The sequence below is a fragment of the Poromitra crassiceps genome (assembly GCF_964638095.1).
Source record: "Poromitra crassiceps genome assembly, chromosome: 14".
NCBI classification, from domain to species: Eukaryota; Metazoa; Chordata; class Actinopteri; order Beryciformes; family Melamphaidae; genus Poromitra; species Poromitra crassiceps.
The window spans coordinates 20,690,320-20,702,282 of record NC_139633.1 but is presented as its reverse complement, the minus strand read 5'-3'; the positions used below and the strand labels follow the sequence as shown (position 1 = coordinate 20,702,282).

Sequence of the window (11,963 nt, the reverse complement as noted above, 5' to 3'; positions counted from 1 at the left end):
GATGTGAATCAAGCACTCGAGTGATGGTCACTCGAGCAATTGTGATGTCACTGTTGATGTCACAAACCGAATGTAATAATACAAATAAACTGGAAGCGAAGCCTGCAATGTGCAGACTCTACTTTTCTCTCACTACTGACATCATCAGTGATGCGAAGTTGAACAATTGTGCGCTGAGTGATGTCACTCGAACACTCCTTGATCTGATCAGTGATGGTCACTCAAGCAATTGTGATGTTGTCAGTGATGCGAAGTTGAGCAATTCTCATTAGCATGCCAATAGAGCAGGCGAGGCCATGCAGCAGCCAAGCTGCGCGCGACCTCGCCTAGGAATTGAGTGCGCGTAGAGCATGAGATTATATTATTATAAGCTGCTTAGAAATAGTGTAGGAAGTTAGAGCATAATTCCCTCTCTAATATAATTGTTTTCTGTCAAGTTTCTCACCAAAAGCATCCATGTAGTGTAGCAGTAGATTCCCTGCCTACCAACACGACTATAGGCTCGTAGGTTTGCACCCCCGTGTTACCTCCGGCTTGGTCGGTCATCCATAGCCTGTATGGATGCCCGAGCAAGCCTGACTAGCTGTGTCTGCGGGTGGGAAGTCGGATTAGGGGTGTGTCCTGGTTGCTGCACTAGCGCCTCCTCTCGTCAGTCGGGGTGCCTGTTCGGGGCGGAAGGGAACTGGTGGGAATAGCGTGATCCTCCCACATGCTACGTCCTGCCAGTGAAGCTGTCAGGTGAAAAGATCGGCTGGCACATGGCACATGTAGGAGGAAGAAGGGGAGGGGATCATTTGTCTGCCACATCTGCTGGCATGGTGTCACGAGCTGTCACCGCCAACTCCTCGATTTCTGTGTTTAATCGTCCGATGACCCACTCAATCGCATCGCGACCCTTGCTGGCGTTGACGGAGATGTTTTTGGCCATGAGGCCCTCGAGGTAGCTGTTCAGACTGATGCCTTTTACATTGATCAGAACCTCCTGGGTCAGCACCGTCTTTTCAGGATCCTGCGGGTGCGGCTTGTACGTCAACGTCTCGTCTACAGATATCATGTTAGTGAGGGAGATATTTGTAGATTTCAATTTGAAGGTCTTCTCTTTGGCGTCAATCACTGAATGTTCCTGGACATAAGTGCATATTCTTGTTGCACCAATGATAAACTTGGCAATGGTGGGCACCTGCCACCCTGTGCTGAGCAGTCTGGTGCTGTGTAACCGTCCAGCCGTGTCCACGTGTCTGTTCAGCACATCCACAGCAAACACACTGGGGTTTATCGGATTGGGGTACTTCTGCATTGCGGCATTGGTCACCGTCTGCCATGGGTGGTTGAATATGTGCTCTGATGACCAGATCATGTTTTACAGGCCTTCTTCTTCTAATGGCTTTCCGGCAGACTGGATGCCTTGCGGGCGGCACATTGCTGCCTCTCACAGTTGGGTGTTTTACAGGCCTTTTCTGGCATGACAAGCATGATCAACAGCTTGCAAGGAATGAGGGAGTCATAACTTCTTCTTCTGTGGTGTTTTATGGGAGTTGGCATCCTTTATGTTGCAATGACACCTCAGATGTACCCTACATTCTGTACTTGTATCATCAGTGATTTTATGACAGACACTGATGATGTCATAGACATTGTGACATCATCAGTGAGGTCATAAATCCTTCCTTGCAGAGGCTATAAAGTGAGGTCATAAATCCTTCCTTGCAGAGGCTATAAGTAGGACCGGTCACCGGTGCAATTCAGGCAATCTAGACATCACCCCGGTCCCAAACCTTTTCAGACAAAAGATACATTTTGAGTGAGAAATAGGAGGTGTGGTATGAATGAGTCTCACAATAAGTCAGAGTTTATCCTAGGTGTTTACGTTTGTTCATTTGTTTGTAATTTTGTCAGGGGCTCAAGTTTCCACACGGACCTGTCACCCGCTGAATCCGCTAGTGGGCGCGCTCGTATTTGGAATGGTGATAAAATAAACCATACATGCAAAATTATGATGTAAGCTAACTCCTGCTCCTTACATTAACAGCTCGTCAGAGCAGATCTAGATATACTATAGATGCACAGATGATGTTGTCTCACGCTTAACCAGGGATTGAAAGGCATGGTTGAAGGTTGAAAGGGACTCAATGGACTACACTAGTCCACATTACAACAGGAACCATAATGTCGCAAAGTGTCGTGAAGCGGTGTCAGCGGTCTGGCGCCGCTGTGTGGTTCTGAGCAGAACTGTTGTGTGTGTTTGCAGTAGCCAGCGAGTAGACGAGTAGACGACCTGCTGGGTAAACAACAGTGGATGCCTCGAAAGACCAGGAATGGGAACTTCGTCGAGGGATAATAGTGAGGTATTTTTATCTTGTCATATCTTAAACATGCTAGAGATATCATACTGTTTGTTAAGACTTTATAGGATTCGTTTGAACATCAAAAATGGTTGAGTGCAATCGGGTCTTTGACCAGTGAAGTGTAGCTAACGTTAGCTTAACGTTAGCTCCTCGCCAACCAGGGCCCCGTTGCCTTCGATTTTGCTTCTCGGCTCAGCTCGGGACTGTGTTGTCAGTTTCACAATCCCAGCTACTAACGTCCTCGGATTGCGATGTGTACGCAGGCCAGGCTAACGTTAGTTTAATAGTTGGGGTTAACATTCTGGATAACCGTATGTTTTAAATGTTTATCATAATTTCCCACTGGGATTAAACACCGGTGACACATTTTAACATGACTAACGACGTTAGAGACAGAAGGTATGTTTGGTCTTTCGCTTTGTTGTCTTCTCTCAAGAGTAACGTTATGTGTTAGGCTAGGTGGCTAACTGTCCAGTTTGCCATTTCCTTCTTTCTTCATCTGCTGGTTGTAGTTAAGCTATGTAGCATTAACTGTATTTTAGTGCTTCTACACAAACACTAACGTTAGTTTTTACGTCCCATGACCTCAGTCACTTGGTCACTAAACGTACACAATTTTAGCGTTTGAGGGGGCAGGCAATACCCGAGCTAACCGTTAACTGCAAACGTTGTTGATGGGAAATAGTCAACTAACTAGTTTATAACGTTGCTGAATTTGGTTCATAGCTCTCTTTTGCTTGCCTCGGAGTCGTCAGGACGGCTAATTCAGTTGCATAAACACAGAAAGCACAAGGGTAACGTTATCGTTACCAGCAGCTCAGCAGTCCTGGGTCGTACTCGTACATATTGGATTCCATTTTCATAGTAGCACAGTGTCTAATCTCGTGTAAACAACCTACAACTAGTTCGGCTGTAACTAGCTCGATTATCAGCAACTCATCGTCGTCATTTTCTCCTCTTCCTTAGAAATCTGCATCCCCTCTTGGTGCACAGGGAGCTTGCTTCCAGGGCTGTCCTTTGGGGCCCCTGTATCAGTGCCCTGTATTCATGCATGTCATTGCGCAGCTTGCTCTGTGGCATCTGAAGGTCTAAAACACTCAGTAGGCTGGGGAAAGTCTCAATGGAGATACAGGCTGGGGCTTGAGTTCATATCTTCACGTATTTCTTGAGAAACCGCATCCTCAGACTCTGCCAACTGCATCAGACGTGTTTCACAAAAGTTGTCCTTGTGACACCTAGCCTATTTCAGCTCAAGTACAGAACTAGTATGTTATTTTTTTAAATATTATGTGAATCAGTAAATGAGTGCATAGTCTCTCGTTTATCTCTTGTAGCAAAATGCAGTGCAACATACTGCATGTTGACAAATTGATGATGCAAACAGCTTGCATTTTCCACTTCATAAAACTGAATTTGTGTGTGTCACAGTAGGTAATCAATCACATGTAAGCCTTTTATGTTGATTTTTGTTTTTGTTGGATGATTATGAAAAACTTGAGTTGTGTTTTAAGAAAGGAACCTTGTTTACAGGAAATCTTATCTGCCAGGCCTGTTTAGAAAGTGATGTAATGATCTGTTTTTTGTTTTAGGAGCATGTTATATTGTGATTTAGTTGTGCCACTATAGCACTGGCCTGTGTTGTATTGTATATTTTGTATTTTGTGTGTCTTGTAAGCCCATGTGGGCTGGGCACTGTCAAAAGTGCATGACACAATGAATAAACAATCAATCAATCAATCAATCAATCATGTAAGCCAATCACAGACCTATTTGGATTAAAGAACTATAGTAATTTGTTACTGATCACTTGGTGCATCTGTATTGACTGATAGTTGAACTATTTGTTTTTAATATGCAAATATGACAGAGAGTACACTATTAGAGGGTATCCACACTCCCTCAAAAATAGATGAATTAGCCAAATTTAAGTGCTTAAAAATAATTAAAATGTCTTAAATGCAGCTGTGTTATTTTTTAAACTGTTTCCCTTCATTTTGTTTGCCGTTATGAAAGTAAATAGTGGTGTTCACAAATTTGTTTTACCAAAAGCTGCGAATGGGACCAGCAATAACATTGGTTTTATTTTCTTATGTTATCTTATGTTATCCCCATTCTCCAGTCGGTTACATGTAGGACATGGTTAGAACAATATGTCCCTAATAGTTGATTCATGCAATGCCTGGAATTGACAATAAAGCAAACACGTCACAGTTGACTCAGCCCTCACATTCGACTCAGGCAGCGGTTATTTATTTTCTATCTCAATAATCAACCCTGGATCTCTCTGTCTTAATTTGACCTGCTCACGTGACAAATAACGGCTAGCAGTGAGTAGTAAATGTGTTCCCAATTTGCCACACTTTAAACTTCATGAAATAATGACACGTGTCGTGTACATACATTCATGTTCATTAGAGACCTGTGTACAATTTGGTAGGTTTTAAAAAGTCTTAAAATTGTATTATAATCAGAGTTAACATTTTAGCAATGAAGTAAATCTGATATGCATTGCAGGAAGTTGTTTTCAAAATGGAGGAATGTTAAATATATTGAAGTGCAGACCGCATGAGTGATGATCTACAGTGACCACATGATCTGCATCTTAGCGAGAAACCTGGAGCTGATCAAAGGAAGGACAGTGTGAACGAGAGAGAGACCTCACATTTTTATAGAGTTGCTTTTTTGTAATGCCCTTAGTTGCTTTTGTGATTCTTCTTTTGTTTTGTTTTTCCTGCTGATATTTCTTACCTTGGTTTTATAGTTTTCGCTGTAGATTTCATCCGTTTTCTTTAGTCTTTGTAAAGTGCTTTGTAACTGTTTTGAAAACGGCATATTGTTTTTATAGTATGACAAAAATGATGTATAAGTATTCATAACTTACTTAATATTTGCTTCACAAAGCAAGTGATTTTTATTACCAACAAAGTTGTGAAATGATGGAAGAGTAATAGGTTTTCTAACAATTTCAGACAAGGTGACACTAAGTTTGAAGAAGACATTATTTTAGTTTCATAGTTTCAGCAGCCTACATGAGCATAGACCAGGCAAATAAGAGCTGTACAAATACAAAGTTGGTGATTGCAGCCTAGTCATCTTCTTTAGTTAAAATTGGCTAAGTGGGCTGAGCTCTGTGGTGGCGGAGGTGTCTGTGGCGGTGTCATCAGTAATGTCACTTGAGCAATTGTGATGTCATTAGTGATTTCACTCGAGCAATTGTGATGTCAGTGATTTCACTCGAGCAATTTTGATGTCATCCGTGATGTAATAAATGCTTCCTGGTATGAGCCGATGGTGCACAGTTGCACGAGAGCGCCAAGGTGTTGTGCGGTGTCTGTCTTTCAGTCCAGAGTCTCCACCCTAGGACTCGAGCGCACGTAGCGCGCGAGATTCCTAGTAGAATAAAATCCACAGCTGAAGTAAAATGATGTACTACAAAATAATCTGTCACTTAGGCTATTTCCTTTCGTGCATGACATGGTTGCTTGTGCTGTGCAGTGTGCACCTGAGTGAGTATAAATAACTCTTTCCCTTTCTTCTTCGTTTCTTCTACCCCACTCCACCCTACTTTAGGTCTAGTGAGATGCCACCGATAGACGCCTAGGAACTGATGCGAGTGGACTTGGTGTTTGTTCTGTGAGGACGGAGCTGCTGCCATGAAGAGTGAGGTGCCATCTGAGGCCCCGGGCAGACAGGACCATCTGAAGGAGCCACTGGTCAAACCGGAGCCCATGGAGGCAGCCAAGAGCTTCCCCGGTAACATGGAGGTGATTGGGAAGGCAGGTAGTGAATTTGCAACGCTGTGTGTTGAGCCCAGGCACCGGTCCCTGAGGGACACAGGGACACACAGAGACTCGGAAAGGAGCCTCCCCGGGCGCAAGAAACGCAAGAGCCAACAGGCTGGGCCTTCAGACTGCTCCCTGAAGGAGGGCCACATCAGTGAGAGTTCACTGGCCCCTCAGCGACCCAGGGTCGATCTCTTAGAGCACCCCAGTGAGGATGAACACAATCACGAGTCCTCTTTCAGTGACTGCGCTTCCTCCCCTTCCTCCAGCCTGCGATTCGGGGACTCAGAGACTCTGAGCTCGGAGGACGAGGGGGAAGCTGGCGCCGCGGCGGGCCAACACAAGGCCTCGGCCCTGACGACAGCGGGCCAACACAAGGCCTCGGCCCTGACGACGGGAGGGGCGACCGGCGTCGCGCTGCGCCCCATCCTGGGTCGAACTCGGGGCAGCCGCTCGCACAAGTGGGTTCGCTCCGAGGCCGAGCCGGTGCTGCTGAAGCGGCCGTGTCTGAGCAGCCGCCGTCCTCTGCATAGGAAACGCTTTGTGAAAACGGCCCCCGGAGGGGCGCCGCGGACTCAGAAGCAAAAGGAGCGCCTGCTCCTCCAGAGGAAGAAACGGGAAGTGATTGCGCGCCGGAAGTACACGCTGCTCCAGAGCACCAGTAGCTCCAGTGAGGAGCTGAGCAGCGAGTCGTCGTCGCCCTCCTCCACAGAAGCAGAAGATGAGCTATATGTGGATGTCAGCAGCACCAGCAGCCAGCCCAACAGTGCTGCTGTAGCCACAGGTAAATGACAAGCCTTTCTTCTATATTTGACGTGCTGCGCATTTAGCTGACGATATTATATCCAGAGTGACGCCTCTGCCAGGGCCAAAATGGTGCCTCACATAGCACTCTTAACTACCGACGTCTTTTTTTTAACCACAACGTGGTCACCACTACGCTGTGGTCTTCAACAGCCAAATAGGTTACTCAGTCTGGGTGACACACTTCATTCCTCTATACTCGAGTGCTATCAAACTTTGTCTTGGTGTCGTCACCGGCACCACTTTTTCTACCAATCAAATCTGCTCCTTATTGAGCAATGTTCAATGAACAAAAGTAAGTATACAGTAAGTAGTATTATTGTGTGAACTTAACTGTAACTATCTTTGCAGTGATTTTTGTCACAACTCCAAAACCTCTTGTTTTAGGCACACAACAAATCTTTTTGAATGTCATGACAGCAAAACTGATTTCTGGGTTTTTAGTCAGTATTTTGCATAGACTGCTGTATGGTATTCTACAGTATGTCTAGCTACATCTTTTTATGATGTAAGACACAATACATTTTCTAGCATTTTATAATTCACTGTTGTATAGCGTAAGCACCGCTTACATGTATATTATGCTGCAAACTGTGTTTGTTAACGGTTCAGTGGCTATCATTAAGACCACCTTCACATTGAAAGCCGCCTCCCCTTTTTGGATCAAATCAAATACAAATGATTTCCTGTAAATGAATTGGTCCAGGGAAGTGACGACGTCGTTGTGGGAAATCTGCTGTAAATCTACCCCATCATCCTTTTGTGCAAGGAGAGGCACCCATGTGCCACGGAGGGCCACACAGCTGCTGCTTTTATTACACCAGAGGTGACACCATGAAAAACAGCTATTATTTTCTGTATGTTACGTTGCTGGGGTTTGGAATGGGTTTGGCACGTGTGGGTCCATGAGGATCATTAGTGTGAAGGTGTGAACTGAAGGCACTGATCATGGGCTAAGCTGGTAGGTGAATGTCGACAGCTCCCCCTCCACTTTTCAGGGAGCCACCCCCCTAGCAGGCTGTAGTGGAAACCACAGCCCCTCTACCTGGTCAAAGAGCAGATTCCTCAAACCAGCACCCTAGCTTGCTTCTCCCATCCTGGGGAGAGGGAAGTGGCACAAGCCCAGTGTGCAATACCCTATGTTAGCCACCATCTGTTTACTGAGCAGGAATGCTGCAGCATTCACAAGAGGACTGAATGCTAGCTGCTATCCTTGGATACGGCTCACCTCTGCCACAGTTCCTTCACTTCTCCATGCAGTATTCCTGCTAGTGTGGCCCTAAGGAGGGGTGGAGGGCTTCAAGGGAAATGCTACTGTACTGCCGTGCCTCCGTCAGGGGAGCCAGGTGCCTCCGTCAGGGGAGCCAGGTGCCTCCGTCAGGGGAGCCACGTGGGTTGAGAAAAGTCTCTCTGCTGCAGCCTCCACATGGAAACAACGAGTCTCTGAGGGAAATCAAGATGTTTGTTTACAACAGAGTGGGAAGAGGCAACAGCCTTCTGATTGGCCAGAGTTGCAGCATGAGCTGTTTTTACATTTGTTAAGGCTCATTTTACACCACTGATTTATTAAGCAACTTTTTTTGTTTGTTTGTTTGTTAGATGGACACGTCTCATATTCAAATTCACGTTGAGCATTGAATGCAGAATGAGTTTTCTTGTACTTAATAACGGGTCAAGGTTGCCACCTACCTAGAATGAACCGTAATAAGTGGTCACTCAGGAGGAGGACCTTTGATGTGTTGGTGAAATACTTGTTCTATAATTATGTTCCTAGTATTTCATTTAGTATCTGTTGATGGTCACCTGATGCACCAGTGCACATTTTTCAAGTTCTCTTCCTGGTCTTCTGTGCTTGTTTGTGTAACAGCATCAAGGCTCACTACAGGGTCAGGTAGGCTTGGAGAGGGTGCTTAGCAGCAGCTCTCAGGAGGCCATTAGAAATAACCTTGGGAGATGATGGAGTTCATGGGCATGGCAACTTGGCAAGTCACTGCACACAAAGACAACCTGTTACACCATTATAGCGTCATAGTTGCACAGTTATGTTTGTTATTATCAGTTGCATCATGACTAGTAATATAGCAAATTATTTGATCGAAAGCATTTTTTATCTGCTCTGGCCAGCTGTAAAGCATGAGATTGCCACCTTCATTTCAGCCAAAGTGAAAAATCTGCACATGTTCTAAAATTGATAAACAAGTGTGGATGCATTAATTACTCATTTACCCAATTGCGTTACCCAACGCCGGATTGATTTATCCCAACTGTGTCCATTCTTTGTTAAGATGTCAATTAGGCCGATTTAGATCATTTTTAGACGACCTCTGCTATGTGCCATGAACATTTGGCACGAGATTGACATGGGAGGCTTAAGAATGTTAGATAGAGGTTGAAACCTTGACCCGTATCGCAGATTCAAAGAGTCAGCAAATTTGTCATTTACACTGAGAAATGAGATCCATGATTAGAAGAAATCTTTTTTTGTGGTTGTTGCTGGTGAGAAAATGACTCGCTTCCTCTTTCCTTCCTCTGTCTGATTGCAACATTTGAAAATGTTCCGGCGTTATTGAACACACCCGAGGGCCCTCATCTTGACATCAAGGCCAGGCGGGGCTGGAGTGAGAGCGGTACCATAGGCGACCAATCACAGGCGGGGCTGGAGTGAGAGCGGTACCATAGGCGACCAATCACAGGGCAGATTTGGTAATGGTGCTCCGGGAAGAAAAAGCCAATCCCACTGCAAACAGTGTGGAGCAGGATTTGCTGACCTACATTTGTGCTAGGCTCAGTGCTGAGACTATTAGCCTGCATGATGATATTGGAGAAACACTATCTATCTACTTCCACAACTTTCTTGCTTTAAGATGAAACCATAGAGGAAGAGGCTTTTTGAGTCCGATTGGCAAATGAAAGCAGGACAAGCACCGGGGTACATCTTACTTGTGCTGTGTGTGTGTGAATAAACACGCCCCCTAACCCCCCCCCATTTTATCAGAATTGTACATTGCCAATCTCCCCTGTCTAACGTGGTCCCGGTCATTGCTCCACCCCCTCTGCCGATCTGGGCAGGGTGTAGACTCTCACATGCCCCCTTCAATACATGTGTAGACGCCACCTGACAGCGAGGGGTTTCACCGGGAGGATATATAGCGTGTGTGCCTAGTAACACGTTCATTTCCCCTCAGTTCCCCTCCCCGCTGAACAGGCACCCTGACCGACCAGAGGAGGCGCTAGTGCAGCGAGCAGGACACACCCTTGTCCGGCTTCCCACCTGCAGACACTTCCGACAGCATGCACACACTTATCTTTTATGTTTGTCATTTATCATGTGTATTGGTGCTTATGGAACACAAAATACATGACAAAGGATGGAAGTTAAGGGGTTTCTCATTCTAAATATGTATTCTCTGTTGATTAAAAGCTGCATAGAATGTTTTCTGCTTGCTTGTATATAGCTATAACATTGAATTCTTCTGGCACCTTCAGGTGCTCTGGATGAGGATGTGGTGGTGATTGAGGCGACTCCAGCTCCAGCTCCCCCTGTCCTCGCCAGTGAGGAGATCAACGTCACCTCCACAGACAGTGAGGTGGAGATCGTCACTGTAGGAGATGGCTTCAGGTAGGCACCTTGACTTGTCAACAAGCGATTGAGGTTGTCATTGACTCTCAGGATGTATGGATCGGGGGTATGTTGAAAACAAAAGGATTTTGTTGATCTAAGCTAAGGTAACACTAATGGAATGAAACTGAATATGATATATATCTGTGGGTTTGCATGGATGGGTGGATGGATGGATGGAAGGATAGATAGATACAGTAGATAGATTAGGCAGGCAGGCAGGCAACAGTGGTTGTTATTGTATAGCGGGAGGTTGACAATAACAGTGTAGGACATAATAACATAATAGATTATCGCAGAATCGCTGTATCGTGATACCATCGTTATCGAGGGCCAAGTATCCTGATAGTATCGTATCGTGAGTTACTCTGCGATTCCCACCACGACAAATAGGTGTTGTGACCAATCTGTGATGTTTACTGTGGGACTGTTGGACCCTCCCTCATGTCCTCAACTCTTCCTTTGTCTCCTGTCAGCTCCTCAAACCCAGTGATTATTGGAGGCGGCTTGGTGCAATCATTTCCATCAGCTTGATTTGATGATCCCACTCTCAGCTAGTAAATATAGGGAGGACTGTGATTTTCACTGCTGCTAGCAAAGTCACTTTGTCAACCCAAATTCATTTTCTGTTTGTGATGTCTTGTCGCTGTTCTGGTAGGATTTCAGCCTGCTTCCGTCATGAAAAGGGTCACTGTCTTGTGTGTTTTGCCACCATTGCCTCAGGATCTGACAGGGCAACTGCAGAAAGGCCTTCATTTGAGTCACTGTATATCTGCTGTTGGGAGTATAATCCAACAAATCCGTGTTCAAGTGCATTTGTCACAGAGTAGCGGGAACATGCTAGCCTGGCTCCAGACCTTCGAAGCCACGCCCACTCCACAGTTGTGAATCCACAGTTGTGAATTTGACTCTTCTTGGTCTGGAATCGCCACGTGCAACTGCCTTTTCTCCAGTTGAAAATCTTTCGATGGGTGCTGCTAATTGGCTAACGCTGTTGTCAGTCATGCACAACAGAAACAGCTGTGGCCAAAGCAGGTTGATGTTGCCGCACGGACCGGTTTATGTGACGGACTTCCTGGTCAGACGTAAACTAAAGAGTAGAGCACGTTACTGATATTCTGCTCTCCGTCTCGTCATTATGTGATCTTAAAGGCATAAAGATTACACAACATAACGTAGCTAGCTAATGCTAGCCAGCTTCTCCGCGTTAAGCAGCCAGTGAGCCAACTTTGGCCGACTTTGTACTTTTTGTTTTAACGAACGTCTTATTAGTTACTGCAGTGTACGATAAGACTTATTAGTTACTGCAGTGTACGATAAGTACAAAGTCGGCCGACTTTAGCTGCTTAACGTGGATAAACTGGCTAGCATTAGCTAGCTACATTAGCTAGCGTGCTTGTAACTGGGGCTGGG

At 45.4% G+C, this 11,963-nt stretch overlaps 1 protein-coding gene and 1 pseudogene across 5 annotated transcripts in view; one reads left to right on the top strand and one right to left on the bottom strand.

The window, feature by feature from the left end:
• Window positions 1-790: 790 nt before the first annotated feature.
• On the bottom strand, window positions 791-1,348 carry LOC310789056 (PRELI domain containing protein 3B pseudogene; annotated as a pseudogene). The gene has a single exon. The product of its transcript is annotated as a PRELI domain containing protein 3B pseudogene (transcript).
• A 911-nt stretch (window positions 1,349-2,259) lies between these two features.
• The window catches only part of rnf111 (ring finger protein 111), a 41,133-nt gene continuing 31,429 nt past the window's right edge, over window positions 2,260-11,963 (top strand). For all 4 annotated transcript variants that reach the window (XM_083650416.1, XM_083650415.1, XM_083650414.1 and 1 more), the window contains exons 1-3: window positions 2,260-2,345; window positions 5,916-6,911; window positions 10,418-10,550. In XM_083650416.1, the coding sequence (XP_083506542.1) occupies window positions 5,999-6,911; window positions 10,418-10,550 (1,046 nt within the window). In that variant the 5' untranslated portion in view covers window positions 2,260-2,345; window positions 5,916-5,998. The remainder of the gene's footprint in view (window positions 2,346-5,915; window positions 6,912-10,417; window positions 10,551-11,963) is intronic.